Raw genomic sequence first — 27,856 nt, 5'->3', positions numbered from 1 at the left:
GGTCGGAGGCCCTGGCCACGTGCTGCTTTGGGCGGGGGTGGGACCAGGCTGATCCCTTCCAGCAGGTCCTTCCCTCCGCTTCTGCACAGTCAAGGCCCAGACCTTGAGGCTCAGGCAACAGGCGCCCACATCCCTCCTGGGACCTCAACCTCAAGCACCCCCCCCCCCCCCCAGCCGAGATGCTGCGGCAGGAGTCCCGGCAGTCGGAGTCCGAGGAGCTGTGGGAGCAGGAGATGGAGCGGCTGTGCTCCTCCTGGGCGCCCGTGCGGACACTGCCCTACGCCATGGTGGACAAGCGCTTCCTCCGGTGGGTGCCCGGTGGGTGCCCGGTGGGTGCGGGGTCAGGACACAGCCCGGTGGGTGCCCGGTGGGTGCGGGGTCAGGACACAGCCCGGTGGGTGCCCGGTGGGTGCGGGGTCAGGACACAGCCCAGTGGGTGCCCGGTGGGTGCGGGGTCAGGACACAGCCCGGTGGGTGCCCGGTGGGTGCGGGGTCAGGACACAGCCCAGTGGGTGCCCGGTGGGTGCCCGGTGGGTGCGGGGTCAGGACACAGCCCAGTGGGTGCCCGGTGGGTGCGGGGTCAGGACACAGCCCAGTGGGTGCCCGGTGGGTGCCCGGTGGGTGCGGGGTCAGGACACAGCCCGGTGGGTGCCCGGTGGGTGCCCAATGGGTGCGGGGTCAGGACACAGCCCAGTGGGTGCCCGGTGGGTGCGGGGTCAGGACACAGCCCGGTGGGTGCCCGGTGGGTGCGGGGTCAGGACACAGCCCAGTGGGTGCCCGGTGGGTGCGGGGTCAGGACACAGCCCAGTGGGTGCCCGGTGGGTGCGGGGTCAGGACACAGCCCAGTGGGTGCCCGGTGGGTGCGGGGTCAGGACACAGCCCGGTGGGTGCCCGGTGGGTGCCCAATGGGTGCGGGGTCAGGACACAGCCCAGTGGGTGCCCGGTGGGTGCGGGGTCAGGACACAGCCCGGTGGGTGCCCGGTGGGTGCGGGGTCAGGACACAGCCCAGTGGGTGCCCGGTGGGTGCGGGGTCAGGACACAGCCCAGTGGGTGCCCGGTGGGTGCGGGGTCAGGACACAGCCCAGTGGGTGCCCGGTGGGTGCGGGGTCAGGACACAGCCCAGTGGGTGCCCGGTGGGTGCCCGGTGGGTGCGGGGTCAGGACACAGCCCGGTGGGTGCCCGGTGGGTGCGGGGTCAGGACACAGCCCAGTGGGTGCCCGGTGGGTGCCCGGTGGGTGCGGGGTCAGGACACAGCCCAGTGGGTGCCCGGTGGGTGCGGGGTCAGGACACAGCCCAGTGGGTGCCCGGTGGGTGCCCGGTGGGTGCGGGGTCAGGACACAGCCCGGTGGGTGCCCGGTGGGTGCCCAATGGGTGCGGGGTCAGGACACAGCCCAGTGGGTGCCCGGTGGGTGCGGGGTCAGGACACAGCCCGGTGGGTGCCCGGTGGGTGCGGGGTCAGGACACAGCCCAGTGGGTGCCCGGTGGGTGCGGGGTCAGGACACAGCCCAGTGGGTGCCCGGTGGGTGCGGGGTCAGGACACAGCCCAGTGGGTGCCCGGTGGGTGCGGGGTCAGGACACAGCCCGGTGGGTGCCCGGTGGGTGCCCAATGGGTGCGGGGTCAGGACACAGCCCAGTGGGTGCCCGGTGGGTGCGGGGGTCAGGACACAGCCCGGTGGGTGCCCGGTGGGTGCGGGGTCAGGACACAGCCCAGTGGGTGCCCGGTGGGTGCGGGGTCAGGACACAGCCCAGTGGGTGCCCGGTGGGTGCGGGGTCAGGACACAGCCCAGTGGGTGCCCGGTGGGTGCGGGGTCAGGACACAGCCCAGTGGGTGCCCGGTGGGTGCCCGGTGGGTGCGGGGTCAGGACACAGCCCAGTGGGTGCCCAATGGGTGCGGGGTCAGGACACAGCCCAGTGGGTGCCCGGTGGGTGCGGGGTCAGGACACAGCCCAGTGGGTGCCGGTGGGTGCGGGGTCAGGACACAGCCCAGTGGGTGCCCGGTGGGTGCGGGGTCAGGACACAGCCCGTGGGTGCCCGGTGGGTGCGGGGTCAGGACACAGCCCGGTGGGTGCCCGGTGGGTGCGGGGTCAGGACACAGCCCAGTGGGTGCCCGGTGGGTGCCCGGTGGGTGCGGGGTCAGGACACAGCCCAGTGGGTGCCCAATGGGTGCGGGGTCAGGACACAGCCCAGTGGGTGCCCGGTGGGTGCGGGGTCAGGACACAGCCCAGTGGGTGCCCGGTGGGTGCGGGGTCAGGACACAGCCCAGTGGGTGCCCGGTGGGTGCGGGGTCAGGACACAGCCCAGTGGGTGCCCGGTGGGTGCGGGGTCAGGACACAGCCCAGTGGGTGCCCGGTGGGTGCCCGGTGGGTGCGGGGTCAGGACACAGCCCAGTGGGTGCCCGGTAGGTGTAGGGTCAGGACACAGCCCAGTGGGTGCTCGGTGGGTGCGGGGTCAGGACACAGCCGGTGGGTGCGGGGTCAGGACACAGCCCAGTGGGTGCTCGGTGGGTGCGGGGTCAGGACACAGCCCAGTGGGTGCTCGGTGGGTGCGGGGTCAGGACACAGCCCAGTGGGTGCTCGGTGGGTGCGGGGTCAGGACACAGCCCAGTGGGTGCTCGGTGGGTGCCCGGTGGGTGCGGGGTCAGGACACAGCCCAGGCTGAGGTGGGTGCGGGGTCAGGACACAGCCCAGTGGGTGCTCGGTGGGTGCGGGGTCAGGACACAGCCCAGGCTGAGGTGGGTGCGGGGTCAGGACACAGCCCAGGCTGAGGTGGGAGTAGAGGATGGGGGTGAAATCACCTGTTTAGCAGCTCTGCCCGGCCGGGGTGGGCACGGTGGGTGACTCAGGGTGCCCCCATTACCCCCCCATCCCAGGCAACTGTGGGAGCCCGAGGGGGCCAAGGCCTCGTGCTGGCAGCGGTGGCAGCGAAGGCGGGGGACTGCGGGACGGCGCCTGAGGGAGGCAGCGCGGCGGCTGGCCCAGGGCTTTGGGCTCTGGGAGGGGGCCCTCTACGAGATCGGGGGTGAGACCTGCACCCACCTCCCGCCTCCCCTGTCTGGAGTCTCCATGTCCATTGCTCCCCTCGGCCCCCACCAACCAGCCCTCCTGTCCTCACACCCCTCCAACACACCCCTCCTGAGACGGGGCCCGAACCTTGGTGGGCGGCAGCACCCCCTGGTGGATGTCAGAGGTACTGCTAGGGGCCTCCCCTTCGGGGACCACTAACCCGAGGTCCCGTGAGGCTGACCCGCCAGGTTGCAGGGCCCTGGGACCCCCCGAGCCTGGCTCAGGCCCCGTGCCCACCTGCTGTCCCCCCGTAGGCCTCTTTGGCACCGGAATCCAGTCCTACTTCACCTTCCTTCGCTTCCTGCTGATGCTCAACCTGCTGACAGTGCTTCTGACCTCCAGCTTCGTGCTGCTGCCCCTAGTCTGGCTCCGCCCACCGGACCCAGGCCCCGCCCTTAACCTCAGTGAGTGCCCTGACCGCACCCTGGGGACCGCACCCTGGGGTCCAGGCACTGGGCTGGTCCAGGGCTCCGCGTGTTGGGACAGCCCCCACCCTCTGGGTCTCGGGCGTCCTCGCGCTGGGATCCAGCAAGGACTCTTCCTGACAAGCCTGTTGCACGGCAAGGCCTCCCGGGCTGAGGGCTATGGAGAGGGTAGGACACATCCTTACGCCTTGGGGACCCTTTGCTGTTGGCCCTCTCCCTCCTCAACAGCCCTCCAGTGCCCTGGTGGACCCCAGCCCCCGGCTGCTGTTCCCAATTTCCACTCTCGACTTTGGAATGTGCTAACTGGCAGGGTAAGTGGCTCCATCCTGGCGATGGCTCCGGAGGGAGCTGGCCTCAGGGACCCCAGGCTAAGTGGGCCCTCACCTCTCCAAGCACATTCTGGCTTTTCCTTATTTGCTTATTTGCTCATTGATGTCAGAGAGGAAGGAAGAGGGAGCGAGAGAAACATCAATGATGAGAATCATGGATCGGCTGCCTCCTGCACGCCCCCTACTGGGGATCGAGCCTGCAACCTGGGCACGTGCCCTGACCGGGCATCGAACTGTGACCTCCTGGGTCACAGGCCGACGCTCAACCGCTGAGCCACGCTGGCTGTGCGACATTTTGGCTCTTGGGGGGCTGGCCTTCCACAGACAGACTGACCAGGCCAGGGATGGGGTCAGAGAGAGCTGAGGCCACTGAGCCCCAGCCAGGCTCGGGGAACGTGCCCACAGCCCTCGGGGCCCAGCTGGCGAGGGACAAGAGAGGACACGTGTGCAGGCCTCTGAGACGAGCACCACCACACCCTCGTCCCTGAAAGCTCCTCGGGCCTTTCTCTTCCTCAACACTGTGCGGCCTCGGGCAAGCTGCCCGAGCCCTCGGAGCCTCTGGGAAGGGAGTGTCCTCCCTGCCTCCCTGACGGGGTCATTGGGACTGATGCTCAGTGGTCCTCCCTCACCCACGGTCCTCACCCACATCCCAGGCCTTCAGCAACACCTATCTCTTCTACGGCGCCTACCGGGCGGAGCCCGAGGGCAGCTCCGCCTACAGCATCCGCCTGGCCTACCTCCTGAGCCCGCTGGCCTGCCTCCTGCTCTGCTTCTGCGGGACCCTGCGGCGGTGAGCGTCCTGCCCTCACCTAACGGGCCGGGGCCCTCCCCGCTCACCCGCCCTTGGCGTAGCCCCGCCCCAAGTTGGCAGGCAGGTCCCGGCTCTCGTCCAGTAAGGCTCATAGGTGCTTCCCGGGTACAATCTCTGGGTCCCTTCTGCAGCCCTCGGGGCCACAGGCCACCGCTTCTGTGTCCCCTCCCCCGCCCAGGCCGAGGCCAACGCCTGGCCCCGGGGCTGCCAGGGCTTCCCACCCCAGACCCAGAGCCACGGCCCAGGCTGGCAGACCGGAGCGGCCCTCCCACAGGCCCTGGCCTCCTGCCCCTCCAGGATGGTGAAGGGGCTGCCCCAGAAGCTGTTCCTGGGCCAGGACTACCGGTCGCCGCTCAGCGCCAAGGTCTTCTCCTCCTGGGACTTCTGTATCCGGGGCCACGAGGCAGCCACCATCAAGAAGCATGAGATCAGCAACGAGTTCAAGGTGAGTGTGGGCGTGTGTGTGTGTGTGTGTGTGTGATTGTGTGTGTGTGAGCATGTGTGTGTGATTGTGTGTGCATGTGTGTGAGCGTGTGTGTGTGAGTGTGTGAGCATGTGTGTGTGATTGTGTGTGCATGTGTGTGATTGTGTGCATGTGTGTGATTGTGTGTGCATGTGTGTGGTTGTGTGTGATTGTGTGTGTGAGCGTGTGTGTGAGTGTGTGTGAGCATGTGTGTGTGATTGTGTGTGCATGTGTGTGAGTGTGTGTGAGCGTGTGTGTGATTGTGTGTGAGAGCATGTGTATGCATGTGAGCATGTGTGTGTGCGTGTGAGAGAACATGTGATATGTATATGAGAGCGAGTGTATGTGTGTTGAGTGTGTACATGTGTGCACACAGGTGTTACACCCGGAGGCAGAGGCTGTGCGGGTGTCGGTGTGAGCGCTCACCTGCCCACCTGCACAGCGCAGGAGGGGAGGTGAAAGCAGCTGCCACTCCTGGGCCTGTCCCTGCCCCCGTGTCACCCCAACCCTGCCTAGACCCTGACCGCCCCCCCTGCCTCTGCTCCCGCCCCCGGCAGGTGGAGCTGGAGGAAGGGCATCGCTTCCAGCTGGCGCAGCAGCAGACGCGAGCCCAGAGAGCCTGCCACCTGCTCTCCTACCTGCGGGTCAACGTCCTCATCGGGCTCCTGGTGGTCGGAGCCATCAGCGCCATCTTCTGGGCCACCAAGTACTCGCAGGACAACAAGGAGGTGCCAAGCAGCTGACGTGTTTGTCTAGTCCTGGCCAGACTGCGGGAGGAGGCGGGTGGTACACGAGGAAGCTGAGGTCCAGGGTGGTTAAAGCAAGGTGCCCACTCAGGGCCCCGTCAGACTGGCTCACCCTGGGGGCAGCCCTCGACAGCCACCTTGCCATCACCCGGGGCCTTCCAGACGCGGGGACCTGCCCCAGAATTAACCTGTAGGGGTGTCGGGGAGGGGAGCTACCGTGCACCCCAGCCCATGGCACCCCCTCCCTGCTTTCCCCGCAGGAGACCCTGTTTGTGCTGCTCCAGTACCTGCCCCCTGGGGTCATCGCCCTGGTCAACTTCCTGGGCCCCCTGCTGTTTGTGTTCCTGGTGCAGCTGGAGAGCTACCCGCCCAGCACCGAGGTCAACCTCATCCTGGTCTGGTGAGCGCAGCCCTGGTACCAGGCGGGACCCCGAGGGGAGGCGGGCGCTGAGGCACGGGAGCAGCTGTGCCCTGCTGCCCGTCCTGGTGGTCTCCTGGGACCGGGGTCCCAAGCAGGGCAGGCAGGAAGGTGCTTCCAGAACACTGTCCCAGGGGGCCCTGGTGGGACATGCCCTCTGCCCAGAGCCAGACCGCGGCCTGGACCCAGCACCGGCCGCGCCGAGGGGCCCACGACTGGTTTGCCGGAGGGTGTTGGGAACCAGCGTCACACACGGAGGGAAACCAGGAACGGGGGACGCACACCGTTCCCAGGCGCCCGGGGGCTTACACGCCTTCCCTCGACAACCCTCACGTGACCTGTGACGTCAGAGCCGTCCTCATCCCCTTTGGGCAGAGGAGGAAACGGCGGTTCACAGGGAACAAGCCCGTTGGCCAAGGTCAAGCTCGCCATGCCGGCGGGGCACAGGCGCAGACACCAGCCCTCCTCTGCCCGCTCCCGGCTACGGTCCTGCGTGGACCCACAACCCCTCTGTGAACCCCCCGATCTGAGCTCCACCTGCCACCCCCCACCCTGCCTCCCAGCCTCCCATCAGCCCTGAAGAGCCCACGCTTAGCTCTGGGGCCTGGGGTGGCTCGGGGCTGGCATCTCCGTGTGGGACCCCGTGTGCATGTAGAACGGCTCAGGCGGAGGCACGCACGTGTGCGGTACAGAGGGCAGTGGGGTGGGCGGGGCACGAACGGGCGGAGGGACGCTCTCGCCTGCAATAAAGAAGGGGGGTGAAGGCCCACCTGGGCCCGTGCGTCTCCAAGCTGGGTGTCGGGGAAGGACGGCCGGGCCGTGCCGTGTTTCCCAAATCGGTTGACCAACGGAACCCTTCTCCTGTGAATCATCCGGAGACCAACATGCTGGGGAACACACTTTGGGGACCGTGGCCACGGCCGGGGCAGGTGGGAAGGAGGCTGGGCCCTGAAGGTAGCAGCCACGCCTACATCCCGGGCCCTGCCCTGCCCCGCCCCGGCCCGCAGGTGCGTGGTGCTGAAGCTGGCCAGCCTCGGCATGTTCTCCTTCTCGCTGGGCCAGACCATGCTGTGCCTCGGCCGCAACAAGACCAGCTGTGAGTCCCACGGCTACAACGCCTGTGACTACCAGGTGGCTGGGGCTCCAGCGGGGCCTGTCCCTTGGGGGGGTCCCCGCACCTCTTTGACCCCCCGGCCCCCTTGATCTCCTGGTTCCTCGCCAGGTCTCACCCTTGCGAGAGGCTGGGGGTAGAGCTTCCCATACCTGGGCCCCCCTCCAGGGGGTGCTGTTTGCACCACACGGCACTGGGCAGGGTGGCAGCCCTGGGGGTCGGGTTTCCCTGCCTGACTTACCCTGGAGGCGTGGGCTTTGACAGCCATCATACCAGCCTCCAGGCAAGGCTCCTGTCCACAGAGATGCCCCCACAGGTGGGTGAGGGGGCGGGGCCCGCGGGTGGTGACCGGAACCGTTCTGCCCAGTGCTGGGAGAACTCGGTGGGGGAGGAGCTGTACAAGCTGAGCACCTTCAACTTCCTGCTGACCGTGGCCTTCGCCTTCCTCGTCAGCCTGCCTAGGAGGTGAGCCGCGTGGGGGCGCCATCGGGGGGAGGGACCTGGGCATGTCTGGGGGTGGCCGGTGGCTGCAGCCAGGGGTGAGCCATTCTACGTGTGTGTGTCCCCGTGACTGAGTGTGGGATGGTCCGTGGCCGTGGCCATGACGGACGTGGTCCACACGCTCCTCCCGGGTGGTGATGGTGGGCACGCCCTGTGCCCAGGGTGCTGGTGGAGCGATTCTCGGGCCGGTTCTGGACCTGGCTGGGCCGGGAGGAGTTCCTCGTGCCCACGAACGTGCTGGACATGGTGGCCGGGCAGACGGTCATCTGGATGGGCCTCTTCTACTGCCCGCTGCTGCCCCTGCTCCACAGCGTCTTCATAGTCCTCACCTTCTACATCAAGAAGGTGCGGCTCACGGGTGGGTGGAGAGGGAGCAGGGTGCCCCTGGGTGGCACCCTGAGCGGGGCTCCCGTTCTGCCTCTGGCCTCACCGCCGTCCCCCAGCCTCACTTCCCTGGGCCCCAGACTCCTTGATTTCTGCAGATGGGAGCTGACAGCCCCACTGCTGCTGGTTGCTCCCCAGTACACCCTCCTGAGGAACTCCAAGGCGTCCCTTCGGCGGTTCCGAGCCTCCAGCTCCACCTTCTTCTTCCAGCTGGTGCTCGTCCTGGGCCTGCTTCTGGCCACCGTGCCCCTGGGCTACGTGGTCAGCAGGTATGGGGCGGAGAGGGCCGGGAGGCTGAGGGGTGGGCAGCAGCTCTCCACGGGGGCCCTGACGCTGGTCTCCCCGCAGCATCCACTCCTCTCGGAGCTGCGGCCTCTTCGCCAACTACTCAGCCCCCTGGCAGGTGGTCCCGGAGCTGGTGGCCCTCCGGCTGCCACCCCCTGGCCAGCAGGTCCTCCACTACCTGGGCTCCCAGGCATTCAGCTTTCCCCTCCTCATCCTGCTCAGGTACCTCTAGGGTAGCGGGGGTCAAGGGAGGGGCCCCTGGGAGGGGGGGGTCCTTCCATGGCCACCCCCAGCCCGTCTCATGGGATCTGGGAGCCGGACATGGAGAGCCCAGGGAGGCAGGTGGCCTGGGGGGTCCTCCTATGCCCGTGGGCAGCCCCTGGTAGCTCCTGGGGCCTCACCTGTACCCAGGCACCTTACCTGACCCCGGGAAGCACAGTGCCTGACGCACGCGCTGAAAACCGGCAGTGGTTTTGCTGTCATTGGGGGTGAGGGCTGAGCACAGGTGGGAGGAAGGAGAGGTGAGAGGAAGCCGGGTCTGCAGACCCTGGCAGAGAAGACCCCAGGAGGTGGGGAGGAAGTATGGGGGTGACTGACCTTGGATCCCCCCCTCTCCAAAGCCTTGTCCTGACGGTGTGCGTCTCCCAGTCCCAGGCCAACGCCAGGGCCGTCCAGGGGCTCCGGAAGCAGCTGGTGTGGGTGAGTGAGAGCGGGCGAGACCCTGTCCGGGAAGTGTGGTCTCGGGCGGGGAATAGGAACGTGGGGGCGGGGAAGGGCCAGGCGTTGCCAGGAGCCAGGCGGGAACGTGGCCTTGGACTTGCAGACCAGTGTCTTAGAGGGGTGGGCAAACTTTTTGACTCGAGGGCCACAATGGGTTCTTAAACTGGACCGGAGGGCCGGAACAAAAGCATGGATGGAGTGTTTGTGTGAACTAATATAAATTCAAAGTAAAGGAGCGGAGGGGAGAGCAAGAGAACCGGATAGAACATCCGGCCCGCGGTAGTTTGCCCACGGCTGAGTCTAACAGGAGGGTGGCCGAGGGCGGGGCCGGGACGCTGTTGGGGGCGTGGTCTCGGACCGGACGAAGGCGGGACCCTCATGGGCTTTCTTGGACCGGAACGGGGCCTTGGGAGGCGTGGCCTCGCTCGGGAGGAGGGCCTGGGGGCGGGGCCTGTGCTGGGGCGGGGCCTGTGCTGGGGCGGGGCCTGTGCTGGGGCGGGGCCTGTGCTGGGGCGGGGCCTCGGGGCGGGCAGTGCAGCTGGGAGGCTGGCTGATTGCTCCCGGCCGGGACTGCTCCTGGGGGGCGGCGCCCTTGTAACCGGCGGTCGCTCCCCCGCAGCAAGTCCAGGAGAAGTGGCACCTGGTGGAGGACCTGTCCCGGCTGCTGCCAGAACCGGGCCTCGGTGACTCCCTGGGGCCCAAATCCCCTCAGTCTCCATCTTCGCCCCCGCGGTCCTTGTGCCCCGGCTTCCCTTGCCCGGGCTCCCCGGGGCCCAGGTCCCCCAAGGCCTTCAGGTCCCCCAGGCCCTCACCCTCCCACGCGGATCCCGCCTGTAGGTTCCGCTTCCCCAGCAGCGCGGGGCTGTAGCACCGACCCCCACTCTGTCTCGAGCCTCCCCGGCCGCCTGCAGCCCCACCGCCACCCCAGAGTCCCCCTGACCCCACGCTCCTGCTCCCCGGTGACGCCCCAAAGCGGGGTTCACACACCCAAGGGGCGGCAGGAAGAAAACATGGGAACTTGTGCTCATAGTCTATTTTTTTATTTCTTTGTATAGTTTATGTTTTCCTTATTTCTTTAAGTTTTGTATTTTGTTGACTGTTTTGTAATTACGTAATATGTTAGAATAATAACCCATGAATACAATTTATAAATACCCATTGGGAGTGCTCGGAGACTGTCTGCCGTGGGGAGCACCATCACAAAATGTGAGGCTCTCCGCCCGTGGGGAGGGTCACCCTGCACAGTTAGAGCAACCCCCGGGGCACACGGCCCAGAACCCCGATACCCGGTGCCTGAGCCAGACCCCACCAGCGAGGGACCCAGCGGTCATTCCCCGCTGACCCCAAGGCTTCCAGGGCTTACCGGGTCAGAACAGGGTCTGAAGGCGGCCTCTCCCTTGCGATCTCCCACCGCCTGCCTTCTAAGTGGGCGACCCCCTCAGTGAAGGGGGTTCCTCAGGACCCTGCCTGCCTTGGGCGGCACCTGCACCCCCAGTGGAGCTGACCCACGGAAATGGTGGGGGTGAAGAGGTCCCACCAGCGCCCAGACGTTGGGATGCCGCCGCCCGAGGCCGGGTTTGTGATTCCTGAGTCTCTGGAAGCTTCCTTTTCAAAGCCGGAGGCTGCAACAGCTCTGAGTCCACGAATCAGCCGCGAGAACGCCCATGCGGTGACCTGCGCGGGGCCCAGGCAGCCGGCAGCCCGCCTCCCGCGGTCTAAAGCCCCGGTGACCTTCCCCAGCCAGGGCCACTTCCCCCCAGGGTGACAAAGACTGGCCCCCAGACCCCCAGGAGGGACGGTCAGGAGAGACCCAGGACCTGCTTGCAGAGCCCCCACCTCCACCAGGGGCCCCGCCTGGCTGGGTTCCAGGCCTGGTGCCCTCAGGCCACAGGCTTCCTGTAGTCATTAAGGCGCTGACTCGCTGACCGCCCCCCCCCCCCCCATCCTCACTCACCCAGCCTCGCAGGACCATCGGCTGTCAGCACGTGCCAGGCCCACCCCAGGGAACAAAGCGGCTCAGTCCAGGGAGGCCCCGGCCTGGCCCACGCGACAGGGACACAAGCTCATGAGCATCTCGGGGCCAAGCTGTGGCTCCCAGCCAGCATCCCAGCATCGCCTGGGAACTTGCTAGAAATGTGAATTCTCAGGCCCCGCGGGGCCTCCTGACTCAGGAGAGCTCTAAGGGCAGCCAGGCCGGCAGGCCTCCGTGGTGGGGCCTTGACCTGTGACCCAGGAGGTCACGGCTGGATTCCGGTCAGGGCACAGGCCCAGGTTGCAGGCTCTGACCCCAGTGGGGCACATGCAGGAGGCAACCGATCAATGATTCTCTCTCATCATTGATGTTTCTATCTCTCCCTCTACCTTTCTCTCTAAAAACAACAAATTAAAAAAAAAAAAAAGAGCTCTAAGGGTGGGGCCCAGTGGGTGAGCCCCTGGGCGATGGTGGTGCTGACTGAGAGCCACAGCACCGAGCCATGGAGGTCCCGTACTTACCACCTTCTGTCCCTCAGGGAACACTTCTGAGAGCCAGCCAGGGGCAGGGCAGACTCCGGGAGCTGGGAGGCCTTGGGGAGCCGGTAGCCTGGGCCTCAGCCACCCTCGGAGTGACTGTGAGGGTTAAATGTCAGTTATTTACTCAGTGTCCCAGGGAGCCTTGCCCTTCTTGGGAGTGCGGTTCCCCCCTCCCCTCCGATCTCAGGGTGGGGCTCCAGCCCAGCACCTGCCTGAGGGCCTCACCCAGCCTGAGGCTACGTTTCAGGCCTGAGCCCAGCACTGACACCTAACAGGCGCCTGAAGGTGGTCACGAGGGGACCAGGGTGCGATGGTAGAAGCTGCCCTCCTGCCTGCTTCTCTGATGGGTCCAGCCCACGGGTTCTCCAGCCTGTGTCAGACCCTGGGGGGCCAGGGAGGGGCCCTCAGGATCACCAGGTCCACCCCAGTAATCCAGGATAACCCCCACCTCCAACTCATCAGATTAAGCAGCTCAAGCCTCATCCTAGGAACAGGCTTAGGCCTCATCCAGGGCCGAGGGCGGGACACCTACTACCCAGCGGGCGCAGGGCCGCAGCCCAGCCGTGGTGGCGAGTTCCCTGTGGGGTGTGGGGGTGGAGTCTGCTGTTGGGGGCCCAGCCCTGGTGCTGGGGCCCCAGGGCCTCGGGGTTATCTCCCCAGTGCAGGTACCTCCCTGGGAGTCCCGGGGTGGAGGAGGGCCCCCAGGGGAGCCTTTCTGAGCCTGGGCAGAGGCCCCACACGGACAGACAGAGGCATGAGGCTCCCGCTGCTGCTCTGCTTGGCCACGCTGGGTGAGCCTCTGGGGAGGGGCATCTTGGGAGGGGCCACTGCGCTGTGGTGGGGTGCTGGGGGCACAGAAGCGGTGGGACCGCGGGGATGGACACCCCCGGAAGCACAGGACGCAGAGGCAGAGACGTGGGCTTGAGCCTCAGACCAGCCCATCATGGCCTGTGCGCCCAGTCGCTGCTTCTCCAGTCCGGGCCACTGTTCACACGCCTGCCAAACGGGCTGATGAGCTAATCGTGGGCTCAAAGGAGCTCTCGTGAGTGAAGACACTCGATACACCTGTGCCTCCCTCTGGGCTCAGGAAGCGGCTCCCTGGTGGCCTGCAGCCTCCCCCCAACCCACCCCCTGACCCCTCCGCACCTCCCTCTCTCACAGCCACCAGCAGCTTCTCCCCGGAGCCAGAGACAGGTGAGCAGCCAGCAGGGGGGGGGGGGACAAGGGCCCCACCCAGGGAGGGACTTGGCTGCGGGAGGGTGCTGCTGGGTGAGAGGGTGTCTGCTGATGGACAGTCAGGCCACCCTAAAACCCGGCCCCAACCCCTGCAGAGCTCTGGGAGGAGGGGGGAGAGGAGGAGGCTAGGAAGGGGGCCTCCAGGGGACATGGGGCTGTGTGTGTGTTGGGGGGTATCCCTGGGCAGGTGTAGCCCCATCACTCTGCCCCGGGGTGCCATGTATGGAGCTGAAGCCGCTCCCGAAGGCTCACAGCTCTGCAGGGTGGGTGTGACCCCAGAGAGGGCATGGGGAAGTGGGGGGGGGGGTGGCAAGGAGACAGTGAGCGAAGGGCCAGTCCAGCCCCCTCCCCCCCAAGGTGCAGCAATGGGAGGCTGCCTCCTCCGAGAGCAGTGGGAGGGCTTGGGACCTGGTCTCTGTGAGTCTAAGGGGGTGGGGTACAGAGCAGGGGGAGGGGACATCCTGGTCCAGACACCTCCTGGGCTTGGCCCTCCACTTTTCCACTCTCCTCCCCCCCGGCCCCCCGCCACATCCCCTCTCCTGGCTCATGTCTAGCCCTGTGACCCTTATGGTCAAGGTCAAGGTGATGGGTCACCCACCCTGCTGGTTCCCATGGCAGGGAGCTGCTCTCCTCCCATCAGGTCACGGGGTCACAGAGCAGGCATCCGCCTGGGGACGTGCAAGGCGGGTCTCCGGTCTCGCCCCAGCACAGGCTGAAATGCCATTTCCTCATTTGCTTTAAAAACAAGCGCGTGGTGGTGTTTTCGCTGAGAGGAGAGCAGAGCACAGGGGCCGGGCACAGGGGCCGGGCCTCTGGGGAGCACCTGGCAGGGCGGGTTCCTCGCTCAGTCCCCAGCGAGTCCTGCTCGAGGAGCTCCTGAGACCAACAGGCAAATCATTCATTCGTTCGTTCACTCACTCACTCACTCAGCAAGCGCTGGCGGCACACCTGCTTGGTGCGGGGCGTGCTCAGGCCCAGAGGGATGCACCAGGTGCAGGGACGACGGAGCCCGGCCCTCCGGCAGCTCACATGCCCGCGGGGCTGGGGGCACAGGTGTGCTCGACTGGGATTGTCCCAGGGGAAAGCAAGTGATGGGAGGGAGGGGCGTACGTGGGGGTGGGGACAGAGGGCAGCGCCTCCTGGGAAGCTGGCACTGAGAAGGGGACCCTCCCAAGCCCTCCAAGCAAAGACATGTAGAGCAGGCCGTGCCTGGAGAAGGGCCTTGTGGCCAGAGCACAGGAAGCAAGAGGGGAGGGCCGCTGAGGGAGGTCAGAGGGCGGGAGGGGCAGGGAGGCCTGTGGGCGCAGCTGTGGGAGGCTGGATCTGCGCCTTCATGGGGCCTTCGGCTGCTGTGTTGAGGAGAGACACGGGGGGACCCAGGGGACAGCCCCAGAGGGCACCGGGCTGCTCCCGGATCCAGACACTGGCGATAACACGGAAGCGGTGGGGTGAGTCCGAAGGCCAGGCCAGCTGACCTGCTGCGGATGGGTCCCCGGCAGAGGTGTGCGTTGGCTTGAGCACCCGCAGGGATGGTGAGGTGCAGCTGGAGCGGCCTCGGGGAGCGAGAAGCGGGCAAAGGGACCGAATGCGGAGGAAGCGAAGCGCCCGGCGGGCATGGGGGGGTGTTATCTCTGTGTTTCGAAATCCCCAAGAATTAGGGCGATGGCGGTCCTGAGAATCTGCGCCCTTCGTGATGGGGAGACGCGGGGAAGCGTGTCCTTAGGCGAGTCCACTCCGCCGAGGGCCCCGTGCGCACGGGGACGCTGTGGCCCCTGCACACCGGGGCCGTCCCGGGCGTCGGGCCTGGACCGCACTCCCCGCACAAAACGCACGAGACTGCGTCAAGCGCAGGAGAGACCGAGGCCATCAGGATACGCGGTGAACGCGAGCCGGATGGGGCTGCGGCCCGGCCACACCAGCCCCGCCCCGCCCGCTGGGCTCAGCTGGCGGCCCATTGTCATCTGTGAAATGCTGAGGGTGCCCCCCCCCCCCCGCCCCGGCATTCAAGTGTTCTGATGCCCGTGGTGAGTTTTACATTCCATGCTCGGCCCGGGGTTAGGGGCAGCGGGATGCAGAGGCCAGATAATCCACCTGGCCGGAAGACACCATGCGTCTGGGTAGGGTCACAGGTGAGCCGGCAGCGGAAACTTATGTAAATCAGGCTCCACTAATAGCCACGGACAGGGAAATGAAGGGGCCCTGGCTTCCTTTCGCTTTTATTCATGGTGAAGGGAGCAGAGAGAGAGGTGTGGGTGCCTCTGCCCCGCCCCCTCTCCCTTCCCCGGGAGGAGGAGGCTGGCGGGGAGCGGGGCCTTGGCCCCAGGCTGGCACTGATGAAATGATTAGTAGCGATGTGCAAAATGGTGCCCCTGAGAGTAGCTCCAACGCCACGTACAGCTTAACGTGCTTCAGGTGGAAGATTCTGCAGGGAACCTGTTGGAAAACAAGCCAAAAACTGGGGGATCTCATGACGTTTGGCAAGAGGCACCGATGAGAGAGCGCCCTCCTCTGGTGACAACCAGAAACGCCCTGGCTGAGAGGAGGCGGCTCAGTGCTCAGAGACGCCGGCTCCTGGGAAACGCCTCCGGAGACCCGCACCCTGGCCTGCTCCAAGTCTCTGCTCAGCCGGTGGTTTGCAGCCATCATGCCCAGCCGATGCCCGAGGGCTGATATCTGGGTTTCATAGACGCGTCCCTCTGCCCGCCCCCCCCGCCCCCCGGCACTGCCCTGACACACTAGTCTTGAAAACGCACCATTAAGCCCTAGGTGGTTTGGCTCAGTGGATAGAGCGTCGGCCTGTGGACTGAAGGGTCCCAGGTTCGATTCCGGTCAAGGGCACATGCCCAGGTTGCAGGCTCGATCCCAGTGGGGGGCGTGCAGGAGGCGGCCGATCAATGATACTCTCTCATCATTGATGTTTCTATCTATCTCTCTCACTCCCTTCCTCTCTGAAATCAATAAAAATAGAAAGAAAAAGAAAGAAAACGCACCATTAAGAACACACCCCTCTCCCCCCACACCGCAGTCAGAAGGCAGCGTTGTTTGAGCCGAATGGTCAGGCGATCGTGGCTTGGGAAATGCACACGGGGCAGCCGGAGAGGCCCGATAGGAAGGTCGTGGAGGTGCGGTGCGTCCCAGTCCAGTCCGGGACCTGCCGACAAAACAGAAGGTCCCCTCCCAGCAGAGAGGAGGTCTGGACGGAGGCGCCCTGCTGGGAGCGGCTGAGTGAGGGGGATGGGAGGGGTTGTATGTTTTCTTAATGTTAAAGCTTGATTATTTTATTTTTAAAAATATATTTGTATTGATTTCAGAGAAGAAGGGAGAGGGGGAGAGAGAGAAACATCAATGATGAGAGAGAATCATTGATCGGCTGCCTCCTGCATACTCCCTACTGGGGATCAAGCCCGCAACCCGGGCATGTGCCCTTGACTGGACTCGAACCCGGGACCCTTCAGTCCACGGGCCAACGCTCCATCCACTGAGCCACACCGGCTGGGGCTGAGTGAGGGTTTGGCCCTGGGTCTAAGGGAGGAGCGATCTGCAGGTTCTGTGAGCATGCGGCCAGGCTGCTGCCCGGGGTGACCCCTTTCTCTCTGGCTCAGCCCGTCCCCTGCAAGCCTGGGGTCCCTGTGCCCGTGGGTCTGGGTCACCATCTGCCCGCTGCCTTCTGACTGGCCCTTTAAACAAGATGGTGACCTCTCTGGGTGCTGCGGCCTGGCCACCACCCTTTGTCCCTCAGGCCGCTGCGCACGCTCAGGCCTCCATACAGCGCTGGGCCACCGGGGGCCTGGTCCACTTTGTCCCTCACGGACCCCATCCCTGGCAGGAGTCCCCAGCCCGGAGCCCCCTCACGGAGCCCTGGGCCACATGAAGCAAGGAGCCTCTATCACATCAGGAGGCCCCTGCGCCGGACGGAGGCCACACTTCAGCGTGTCACTGGACAGTAACTGCCTTTTTTTTTTTTTTTTTAATATATTTTATTGATTTTTTTACAGAGAGGAAGGAAGAGGGATAGAGAGTTAGAAACATCGATGAGAGAGAAACATCGATCAGCTGCCTCCTGCACGCCCCCCACTGGGGATGGAGCCCACAAACTGGGCCTGTGCCCTGACCAGGAATCGAACCGTGACCTCCTGGTTCATAGGTCGACGCTCACCCCCTGAGCCGCGCCGGCCAGGGGGTCGCAGTCCTTCCGGTGCATGTCTACGAGCGGCTCTCTGGGTCGGATGGGGGTTCCTGGTGTAACTTTTTCAATTGTTTTTTTTTAAATATATTTTATTGATTTTTTACAGAGAGGAAGGGAGAGGGATAGAGAGCTAGAAACATCGATGAGAGAGAAACATCGATCAGCTGCCTCCTGCACACCCCCTACTGGGGACGTGCCCGCAACCAAGGTGCATGCCCTTGACCAGAATCGAACCTGGGACCCTTCAGTCCGCAGGCCGACGCTCTATCCACTGAGCCAAACCGGTTTCGGCTCCTGGTGTAACTTTTTGAAGCCCCGGCAAACCGGTATTTCTTCCCGCGCTTCGTAAACGTCGGCTTTCTTCCCCCTCCTCCGTTTCACCTTCCAGAACGCACCCCGGAGTTCTCCATCGCCTACAGCGTCCTGGAGGTCTTCCCCCGAGGCCGCCGAGTGGCCATAACCTGCCACGCGCAGGTGTCCCCGCCTGTCACCTACTCCCTCTGGGGGAGCCGGGACATTGAAGTTTCCAAGAAGGTGGTGAGCACCCCCAACCCCGTCTCCTTCCACATCAACGTCACGCTCAAGTCCAGGCCAGACCTGCTCACCTACACCTGCCAGGCCCGCACCGGCTGGGGCACGCGCCTGGCCAGCGCCCCGCTGCAGCTGTACTGGGAGCTGTGGGCCAGTGAGTGCAGGGGGAGCGGGGGCGGGCGGTGCGGGGAGCAGGGTCTGGGAGTGGAAGCCTGGGGGCTGGGGCAAGCGGTTGTCCACCTTCAAGGGCCTCTCTCAGTCCCTTGGGGCCTGGTCACAGGCGGGTATAGATCCTGGCTGGGCCCCCAGGGGGCTGAAGGGAGAGTGACACAGTGCCCAGGGCTGAGCTCACACCTCAAGCTGATAAAGGGCACATGTGGGGTTTCATCTGGTTTCATCTGGTTTCATCTTCTCAGCAGCCGGGGCGGGGGAGGGGGGGGAGGCTGGGGGTCGTGCATGGTCCCAGCCTCTGGAGAAGGAAGCTCAAGCTCTTGGAGATTAAGGCAGTTGTCCCAGGCCCCGTGGCTCCCAGCCCCACTACACGGAGCTCCAAGTCCTGCGTCCTTCCCCGGCCACCCTGAGCTTCCCCCAGAGGCCCTCCCCGGTGGGAGGCATGGGGGTGGCAGCCGGAAGTGTTGTCGGACGGGGCTGGGACAGTGACCCCGTGGCCCTGCCCCTGGAGACGGCCTGGGAGGAGAGCCTTGTGTCCGGAGCACTTCCGGTGGAGGGTTCAAACCCCACACTCACAGGCTGTGGGTTCTTGGGCAAGTCACTCAACCTCGCTGGGCCTCAGTTGCTTCATCTACAAAACAAAGATGGTAGCACCTACTCCAGGGGTACCGAGGGGTACTTCTCAGTCAGGGGGAAGGATCGGAGCAGGCCTGGGGCTGTTTAGAGCATCGGGCGGAAGGCCTGGAGGTTCTAGAATCTAGGCCAGGGGTGGGCAAACTTTTTGACTCGAGGGCCACAATGGGTTCTTAAACTGGACCGGAGGGCCGGAACAAAAGCATGAATGGAGTGTTTGTGTGAACTAATATAAATTCAAAGTAAAGGAGCGGAGGGGAGAGCAAGAGAACCGGATAGAACAGCCGGATCCGGCCCGTGGGCCGTAGTTTGCCCACGGCTGCTCTAGACTCTTCTAAGTAGCAGTTCTTGTCCTGAAGGAGCTTGTGTTTCAGTGGAAGAGTCAAAGCTGAAGGTTGGAAGCAGGAGTGCCAGATACGTTTTGCACAGGACATAGTCACACCGACAAACGATTTGTTGTCGCCCTGGCCAGTGTGGCTCCGGGGGCTGGGCATTGTCCCATGCACAGAGAGGTCTCCAGTTCGATTCCCGGTCAGGGCACCTGCCCAGGTTGCGGGCTCGATCCCCAGGAGGGAGCGTGCAGGAGGCAGCCGATTGATGTGTCTCTCAGACATCGATGCTTCTCTCTGTCTCTACCCCTTCCTTCCACTCTCTCTAAAAATCCATGGAAAAGGATCCCTGGATGAAGATTTTTTTTAAAAAAAAACTTCTTCATTGTTTACATGAAATTCAGATTTAACTGGGCGTCCTGTATTTTTATTTGCTAAGCCTGGCAATCCAGAATATGCCACACGAAACGAACACCGATTGAGGAATTGTGTGGTACACACTGCAAGTAGGGTAGAAGCCCAGACACAAGGTGGAGGGAGTAAAACAGAGGGCTGCCTGGAGGAGGCGCGATCACAGTTAGGCCTCCAGCGATTATTTCGGAACAAGGGAACTTGCTGGGGAGCGGGTGTTGGAGTCTCCCAGCCATGCCTGTGCTTCCTGTCCCCCCCCCCCGCCCCCCACCAGAGCCCGTGTCCCAGCTGCAAGCTGACTTCACCTTGCTGGACAGAGAGGCGGGCCCAAGGTTGGAGGTGTCCTGCCAGGTGGCCTCGGGCAGCCCACCCATCACCTACAGCCTGGTTGGGAGGGACGGGCACGTCCACATGCGGCAGACTCCGCAGTACGGGCAGCCCGCCAACTTCTCCTTCCCGCTGACCCAGACGCCGGCCTGGCTGCAGTGCCAGGCCCAAAACGGCGTCAGTGTCCAGAGCAGCCCCCTCAGGCTGGTGCCCCCAGGTGAGAGGGCCCCTGGTTTCCGGAGGGCAGCTGGCACCGCTGGGTAGGTGGGTGGGAGGTGCCACGAGCAGGGAAGGGCATCCGGAAGCAGCCATGCCTACCCTGGCTACCTGCCCCCGTCACAGGCCAGCTGCCCAAGGCCCCCATCTTCGTGCTGGCTGCCAGCCTCACCTCCATCGCCGCCATCACCTCCGGGATGCTGGGCTGGACCGCGCAGACCAGGTAGGAGGCCGGGGCTGGGTGGGGGGAGGAGTGGGAAGAGGAGCTGGTGGGCTGTGTGCAGCAGCAGAGGCCCCGCGGGAGAGCAGAGGGTGGTGGGCTTTAGGGCAGGGATGCCACCGGGTCAAAGAAAGGGCCGTGTCGCTTGTGGGTGCCTTGCAGGAGTTTATTGAGGACCTACTGTGTGCCACGCGCCTGAGGATGGCTTGCTGATTCAAAGCTTTATGTGACCACTAGAGGCCCGGTGCACGAAATTCGTGCATGGGGAGTGTGTCCCTCAGCCCAGCCTGCACCCTCTCCAATCTGGGACCCCTCTCACAATCCAGGACTGCTGGCTCCCAACTGCTCGCCTGCCTGCCTTCCTGATTGCCCCTAACTGCTTCTGCCTGCCAGCCTGATCACCCCCTAACCACTTCCCTGCCAGCCTGATTGATGCCTAACTGCTCCCCTGCCAGCCTGTGTGCCCCTAACTGCCCTCCCTGCAGGCCTGGTCACCCCTCACTGCTCTCCCCTGCAGGCCTGGTACCCCACAACTGCTCTCCCCTGCAGTCCTGGGTCCCCCCCCAACTGCCCTTCCCTGCAGGCCCGGTCGCCCCCAACTTCCCTCCTCTGCCGGCCTGGTCACCCCTAACTGCCCTCCCCTGCTGGCCTGATCGCCCCCAACTGCCCTCCCTTGCAGGCCTGGTTTCTCCCAACTGCCCTCCCCTGCTGGCTATCTTGGGGCGGCCATCTTCTGTCCACATGGGGGCAGCCATCTTGTGTGTTGGAGTGACGGTCAATTTGCATATTACTCTTTTATTAGATAGGATGACCACTGTGCCCTGCCCTGCAATGCAGTCAGCTCACCTCTGGGTGGCACACTATCTTGTGGTCCTTACAGGTCTGAGGAGGGATGTTGGGATGGGGACATGCCTCCTGGGACCAGGTTGGAGCAAGGGCTTCTGACCTCCATGGGACCATGGAGTCAGGGGTGGGGCCTCCTGGGGGTCCCCTCTCCCAGGTCATCATTTCAATGGCTTGTAAAGTGACCAGGGCAGTGGTTCCCAACATGGGGCACACACCCCACAGGGGGGCAATTTGATTTTTAAGGGGGGGCCAATCGAGAATGAGTTATTAACAGAGTGAATTTTTGCATTTCTTATGGTTCCAGGGGCCTCATATACAGTATAGAAATAATATAGTGACATATTTATGCATTTCAGGTCTCTATTATGTTTTGAAACTTTATTTGCTATTTTTTTCATATCACTTCATATTATTATTTTTAACAATTTATTTTTAATATATATTTTTATTGATTTCAGAAAGGAAGGGAGAGGGGGAGAGAGAGAGAGAAACATCAGTGATGAGAATCATTGATTGGCTGCCTCCTGCATGCCCCCTACTGGGGATAGAGCCTGCAACCCAGGCATGTGCCCTTGACCGGAATCGAACCCGGGACCCTTAAGTCCACAGGCTGATGGGTCTATCCGCTGAGTCCTGATTTCCTCCTCAGGACTCCCACTGTCCTTTCATCCTTTTCTTTTTCTCTTTCATGGATGCCATGCTCGTTGGAAGCTTGTTTAGACCAAGCTAATGGCCTTTAGGTTTCCTCCCCGTGACTAGGAGCTCACGGTGTGAATAATAAGAATTCTGTCCGGGGCGGGGGGGGGGGGGGGAGGCGGGGGGAGACATCAGGATGTTAGAGATGCTTGGGGGGTGTGGCCAAGAAAAGGCGGGGAACCACAGGACCAGGGCCTTTGTGTTGTGCGACCACAGGCCTCAGGGGGCGCAGTCCCCAGGCCCCATCAGCTCCCTCATCCCCTGCTTCCTAGACACTGTGTCTCCGGCCCCCCCTCTTCCCTGGCATTGCCCCAGGGGTCTATCCGAGGCCCAGTCCTTGTCTCCTCTCGGGGCCCCTTCCTCCGAAGTTTCTGTCCTTGTAGAGGCCAGACCCATGGGCGACCCATGTCACCTTTCTGAGCCTCAGTTTCCCTTCTACAAAACAGGGTGTAGAGACCAGACCCCCACTCACCATGGGACCTGGGGCCAGCACTTGCCCCCTGGGTGATTGGGTGGGCCCTTCCCTTAGTGGGGTGACAAAGCCTCATGCCCCTCCCCCGCCCGGGCACTGATGCTCCTGGTGCATAAAACTCCAGGGGCCTTGGGAGGGGTGCTCACCTCACCTGGGGTCTCACCTCCTTTGTCATCCAGGTTGTGACCAGCAGGTGCAGGCTCAGCAGAGCCCCCCACGAGCCCCATCCTTGCCGGACAGGAGGACCCCCTGTGAATGAAGAACAGCCCTCCAGCCTGGGCCCTGCAGCGAGGATTTCAAGATGGGGGTGGGGGCTGTGGAGGGAAGAAGAGGTCCGGGGGAGGGGGGGCAGGGAAGCGGGGGGGGGGGGTGGGTGGGAGGGGGGGACAGAAAGGCGGAGTCGCAGGCGTGTCAGGCTACCTGTCCAGGAGGGAGGTGGGGGGACTGAAAAGGCCCAGCTACACCCCCACCCAGGGCCTCTTCCCCCATGGCTCCCCTCTTCCCCAAGGGGCACCCCATCTCCCGGTGGCCCAGTCTGGCCCACCTGGCCAGCACCCCCTCATTGACCTGACTGACAAAGGAAGCGTGTCTGGGTTCCCGTCCTCAGCCTGCACCCCTCCCCTCACCGCCTTCCCTGTTCAGTTGCTCTGAACCAGCTCAGGAAAGAACTGGATTAAACTCTGCCCCCGCCTGTCGCTCTGGAACCCCGTTTCTGTCCGCACCCCATCCTGGAGCCTGGCCGTCTGAAGTCCCGCCGCCTTTCACCACCGGGGGCGTTGGGGGGGGGGGTGGCCAGCAGGGGAAGAACTGGGGTGGTCTCCCCCCCACCCCAGGCTCAGCTCCGGAGAGGAGGGGAGAGGGACCAGCCAGGCAGGGCGGGTCCAGGCGGTGGCCGGGGGCTGGGGGGGGGGGGGAGGGAGGTGGAGGCGAGGGTGGGTGTGCATGGGGACCTGGGGCCCCGCAGGTGCGGCCCAGACGGCGTCCGGTCGGGCTTCCTGGAGGAGGCGGCGGGAGAGCAGGCGCCCAGGAAGGCGGGGCCGAAGGCAGGGCCCCCCTGAGTCCCTCTTCTCCTGGGGACGCCCTGCCCCTCTCGGGTCGCGCCGCGGATCAGCGTAGCGGGGAGAGATCCCGCCGAGCGCGGGGGCTGGACGGTGTCGCCGCCGCCAAGGGCCCGGCAGCCGGGCGTCCCGCCGCCGCCCGCACTTTGCCCTCGGTCCCTGGGGCCGCGCTGGCCACGCCCCGGGGCGGGGCGAGCGGGCGGGGCGGGGCGAGCGGGCGGGGCGGGGCGAGCGGGCAGGCGGGGCACCGCTGGCTCCTCGGCGTCCGCGGGCGACGGCGACGGCGACGGCAGCGGCGACATGGAGAGCGGGGCCTACGGCGCGGCCAAGGCGGGCGGCTCCTTCGACCTGCGGCGCTTCCTGGCGCAGCCGCAGGTGGTGGCGCGCGCCGCGAGCCTGGTGAGTCGGGGGGCGGGGGCGCGGGGACCCCCCTCCGCCCGGCCCGGAGCCGGCGGCCCGACAGGTGGCAGCGGCCCGGAGCCGCGGGGTGGGAGGCGGCGCGCGGGACCGGGACCCGCCACCCCCCCAATCCCCGGGCTCGGCCGCCCCCACCCCACCCCGGGGCCCGGACGCCCTCACCGCCGGCCTGGGCGCGGGTGGCCGGGGGCGCCGTGGGGAGCAGGCCGGTGTCCCGCTGGCGGTGGGAGGAGCCTGGGGCAGCTCCAGGACAGGTGGCCGGCGGGCCTCGGTGGCTCCCGCCTGGGCATTCACCTGGAAGGGGCTTTCCCGAGCCACGTGGGGTGTGGGTGGGGGTGGGGGTGGGGGCCCTGAAATAGGATCTCCTTTCCACGCAGGAGTAGCCTCAGGTCTGTCTCCCCGTCCACGGTCGGGTGACTTCAGGGTGCCTCCTCCCCCTGAGCCGGGCGAGCCCCCAGCACCGGGCTGCTGGGGGTGGGGGGTGGGGGGGGGGGTCCCATGATCTTGGGCACCTGGCATCCAAAGCTGAACCAGGTGGGCGGGCTGCAGGCTGGGCCCTCCGTGCTCACATCTGCCTGGGACTTGGGACTGGAACCTTCTGAGGTGGCACCCGGGCCCCCTCCCTGCCTGGCGGTAGGGTCTGACCCCAGGAGCAGGTGCCCATGGGTCGGGAGGGCAGTGCCAGGAGTTGGGCCTGGCAGCCCGTTCCCAGCATCCTGGAGTTCCGGCTTCATCTCCAGCTTGGGCGGGGCCTGTGGAGAGGCCGGTGCAGGCAGGCAGGCAGGCAGGCAGGCAGGCCGGTGGGGCGGGAGGCCTGGCCTGTCCCAGGGGGAGCCCCACACAGCCTGCCTCCTCGGAGATGGGCGGTGGCCTTGAAATTTGGGGAGGAGACCAGGTGCCCGGAGGCTGTTCCCACTGGAACCCCCTGGGGAGCTCACCCAGGACCTCCGTGCTCTGAGTGCAGACCAGCCTGGAGCACCTCTGTGATCAGCACCCACTCTTGGGGGTGGGGGAGTAGGGAGGTCGATTGGGGTTTTCTTGGAGGGGCGTGGCCAGGACGCCAGAGAGGCAGGAAGTCCTTGTAGAGAGAAAGCTGGACAAACTGGGGAGGCCGGCCTGGGGCAGGGAAGTGGGAGGGGCTGGGGCGGCCTGGCTTTGCTGAGAGGTGGGGAGTCTTCCTTCAGGGCATCAGGCAGGGGGTGGGCGCTGTGGGGGTGACAGGCGGGTGATGAGGGGGTGAGACTCCAGGCCTGAGCTTCTGTGATTCTGTGTCCTGTAGCATTTAAAACTCATTGTACGTGGAAGTGGCCGATCGCCCCTAACCCCCTCCCACAGGCAGCGGGGGCAGGGCAGTCCCCTCCCAGGAGTTCCCCGTCCTTTCCGCGCGCCCCCGGTCCCGGAATGCCCGGCCTGCCCCTCGCGGCGCAGCATGTCGTCCTGTGGTCTGGAGAGGCAGGGAGAAGGGAGAAGTGAGAGTGAAGGCCGCACGCCAGGAGGCAGCTGGCTTACCAGCTCACCCCCAGGTTCAGAGGGGCTTGGATGCTGACCCCCTTAAGGGGAACAGCGGCAGCAGGAGAGGCCAGGGCCCCCCACCCCGCGTGCCTGGGGTGGGGGGGGGGCGGTTTGCCGGCCACTCAGCCCCTCCGCCCTGCCCCCAGGTCTTCGCCCTGATCGTGTTCTCCTGCATCTTCGGCGAGGGCTACAGCAACACGCACAACTCGAACCAGCAGTACTGCGTCTTCAACCGCAACGAAGACGCCTGCCGCTACGGCAGCGCCATCGGCGTGCTGGCCTTCCTGGCCTGCGCCTTCTTCTTCGTGGTGGACGTCTACTTCCCGCAGATCAGCAACGCCATGGACCGCAAGTACCTGGTCATCGGCGACCTGCTCTTCTCAGGTATCTAACCGGCGGGGCGCCTTCTCTGCTCCCCGGAGGGGCTGGGAGCGGCCGTGTTCCCAGGCGCTCTGGGGGTCTCAGCTTGCGGCTTGCGGGGCGCCCTTGGAGCGTGCAGGAGGGGGCGGGGAGAGGCACGAGGTCCCACTGGAGCAGCCGGCCCCGTGCACAGATTTCTAACCGCCTGAAGCCCGCTGGCCTCCCGAGATGGCCTCCAGAGATGGCCTCCAGCCCCCGCCACCGCACCCTTTCCCCTCCCGGAGGCTTCTGGGCATGCCGGCCTGCTCTGGGGAGCTGACCCTGCCCCCGGCCCCCTCCCCAGCTCTCTGGACCTTCCTGTGGTTCGTGGGTTTCTGCTTCCTGACCAACCAGTGGGCAGCCACCAACCCGACGGATGTGCTGGTGGGAGCGGACTCAGCCCGAGCGGCCATCACCTTCAGCTTCTTTTCCATCTTCTCCTGGGTAGGTGGGCCCCTGGGGTCTCCGGTGAAGGGCGGGGAAGGCTGGGTGAGGGCATGGAGGAGCCAACCTCGGACTCCCCGCAGGGCCTGCTGGCCGCCCTGGCCTACCAGCGCTACAAGGCCGGGGTGGACGACTTCATGCAGAACTACGTGGACCCCGCCCCGGACCCCAGCACCACCTACGCCTCCTACCCGGGCCCGCCTGCGGACAGCTACCAGCAGCCTCCTTTCACCCAGACCGCCGACACCACCGAGGGCTACCAGCCTCCCGTCGTGTACTGAGCCGCCGCAGGGGATGGTAACGGGGCGGGGAGGGCGCCTGGAGGGCCGCCCTGGGTTCTAGACGCCTCTCGCCCACAAGGCGTGCCTCCAGGGGCTGCCGGCCCCCCTGGTCCTGTGGGAGCCGAGGCACAAGCTGGAGAGCCCCTGCGTCCCGTGCCCAGGCCCCAGGCAGCACCCCCTCCTCAGGGCATTGTAAAGGGTTTTTAACTAGACATTTGTCACTGCTTCTGATGGTCCCCACCCCCCTGGTAGCTAGAAGTGCCGCCATGCTGTTGGGATAAGTGCCTTTGTTTTCCCAAGCCCCCGGGAGCTGTCCCGGCCCAGGCCCACGTGGCCACAGGGAGTTGGGGTTCTCTGCCAAAGACGAGGCTGGGGGGCCTCCCACTTGCTGGTGCGGGGCTGGCTCTCCCTTCCTCCTCACTCAGGTCTGTCCGCGTCTGCCTCGGTGCCCTTTCCACTCCCAGAGGCTTCTGGGAGATGCCCTCGCGGGCGCCCCTCCCCTGCCTGGCCTAAGGCTGCAGCCATCTGGCTGCTGTGGGGTCTGCTTGCTCGGCTGGGTCACTCCCCTGTGCCAGTGCCTCTGGGCTTCCTCCTGCCAGCCGTGGGGCAGGGCTGGTGCCCACCCAGGGGCCGCTGGACAGCGCTTCCTGCCCCTGCTCCTACCCCCCCCCTGCCCCCCACAGTAGGGAGGGGTTTGCCTGACAACACCCAGCTTTATGTAAATACTCTGCCTTAGGCAGGTGTGGTGTAGCCACAGCCCCCAGGCTGTTCTGAATGTATCAGAAAGCTTTGGGGGGTCCTGCCCCCTCAGATTCTGTTAGGCTGGTTCTGAGATGGAATAAATGTTTTTCTCATTCGTAATCTCCACTGTCATTGGCTGGCCTCCGTAGGAGGAAGAGAAGCTCCACTCTGGGGGGGAGAGGGGCCCTGGAACCTGCATTTTGAACAAGGTGGTGGCTGGCTGCCCCTCCAGCGCCTGCCCGCTCCCTGTCTGGGGTGGCATTCCTCACATTGCCTTCCATCAGCACCTTAAAATAGCAGCTGCACTCAGCCCGTAAACAGAACAGGTTTCCCGACTGCCTTCCCGCTCCCTGTGCCCAGGAGCTGGCCCTCCGAGTGCCCCTTCCCCAGTGGGGGGACACCCTGGTTGGGTCCGGGGTCCTCCACGCCAGCAGACAGCGCTCAGCCCCTCTGCGCCCTTCCCAGGCAGGAGGTGGCTTGGCACCCAGCACCCCCCTCCCCCCCGCCGGAGGCCAGGGCCTGAAGCAGCTTCTCTGTTGAGCAATGACAGAGGTAGCTGTCAAAAGCGGGCCCCAGTCATTTCAAAATCCCAGCAACTGCGTGTAGGGTTCTGGGCTACAGCCTCGCTGTGTGCACCTCCTCAATGTGGTCGGGACCCTGAGCCCACGCCCCCCGGGCAGACCTGCAGCCGGGCCCGCCCCACCCGCGGGCGCGTGCCTCCCTCACGAGGCACAGCTGAGCCCGTTTCCTTGGCTCCCGAATGGTCAGTGTCTGTTTCACAAACAGAACCTGACCCCACAGCCCCAGCTGGCAGCACGGAGCGGCCAGCCGCCTCCTCTTTCCACCTCGGGCCCGGGCGCCTGTTCACCCCTCCTGTCCCGAAACCCGTCAGGACAGGAGGAAGGGACGTTCCTCGCAGGGGTGGGCAAACTTTTTGACTCGAGGGCCACCATGGGTTCTTAAA

At 65.2% G+C, this 27,856-nt stretch overlaps 3 protein-coding genes across 4 annotated transcripts; all 3 read left to right on the top strand.

Annotated features, from left to right (window-relative positions):
- The first annotated feature begins 81 nt into the window (after positions 1-81).
- TMC8 (transmembrane channel like 8) lies at positions 82-10,412 on the top strand. Its single transcript, XM_080682453.1, has 15 exons — positions 82-307; positions 2,870-3,018; positions 3,317-3,466; positions 3,716-3,798; positions 4,470-4,606; positions 4,925-5,072; positions 5,648-5,818; positions 6,097-6,236; positions 7,262-7,385; positions 7,733-7,830; positions 8,028-8,211; positions 8,389-8,519; positions 8,599-8,757; positions 9,156-9,234; positions 9,875-10,412. The coding sequence occupies exons 1-15, from the start codon at positions 180-182 to the stop codon at positions 10,121-10,123; spliced, it is 2,130 nt and encodes a 709-aa protein (XP_080538579.1). The 5' UTR covers positions 82-179; the 3' UTR covers positions 10,124-10,412.
- Positions 10,413-14,664: 4,252 nt separating this feature from the next.
- Positions 14,665-22,735, top strand: LOC308254622 (protein IL-40; the record flags this gene model as incomplete). The annotated part of the gene is made up of 5 exons (XM_080680870.1): positions 14,665-14,725; positions 17,577-17,873; positions 19,538-19,807; positions 19,933-20,029; positions 22,220-22,735. The coding sequence occupies 5 exons, from the start codon at positions 14,665-14,667 to the stop codon at positions 22,224-22,226; spliced, it is 732 nt and encodes a 243-aa protein (XP_080536996.1). The 3' UTR covers positions 22,227-22,735.
- A 577-nt stretch (positions 22,736-23,312) lies between these two features.
- On the top strand, positions 23,313-27,007 carry SYNGR2 (synaptogyrin 2). Of its 2 annotated transcripts, XM_080678027.1 has the most exons (4): positions 23,313-23,497; positions 25,174-25,411; positions 25,731-25,870; positions 25,954-27,007. In XM_080678027.1, the coding sequence occupies exons 1-4, from the start codon at positions 23,399-23,401 to the stop codon at positions 26,149-26,151; spliced, it is 675 nt and encodes a 224-aa protein (XP_080534153.1). In that variant the 5' UTR covers positions 23,313-23,398; the 3' UTR covers positions 26,152-27,007. The 2 variants fall into 2 exon arrangements, with proteins under 2 accessions (XP_080534153.1, XP_080534154.1); XM_080678028.1 differs by lacking the exon at positions 25,731-25,870 and having other exon boundaries at positions 23,372-23,497; positions 25,954-27,004.
- Positions 27,008-27,856: the final 849 nt, after the last annotated feature.

This window comes from Plecotus auritus (genome assembly GCF_963455305.1).
Source record: "Plecotus auritus genome assembly, chromosome: 7".
Lineage (NCBI taxonomy): Eukaryota > Metazoa > Chordata > Mammalia > Chiroptera > Vespertilionidae > Plecotus > Plecotus auritus.
The sequence above is the reverse complement of the archived record's forward strand: the minus strand, read 5'-3'. Positions and strand labels throughout refer to the sequence as shown.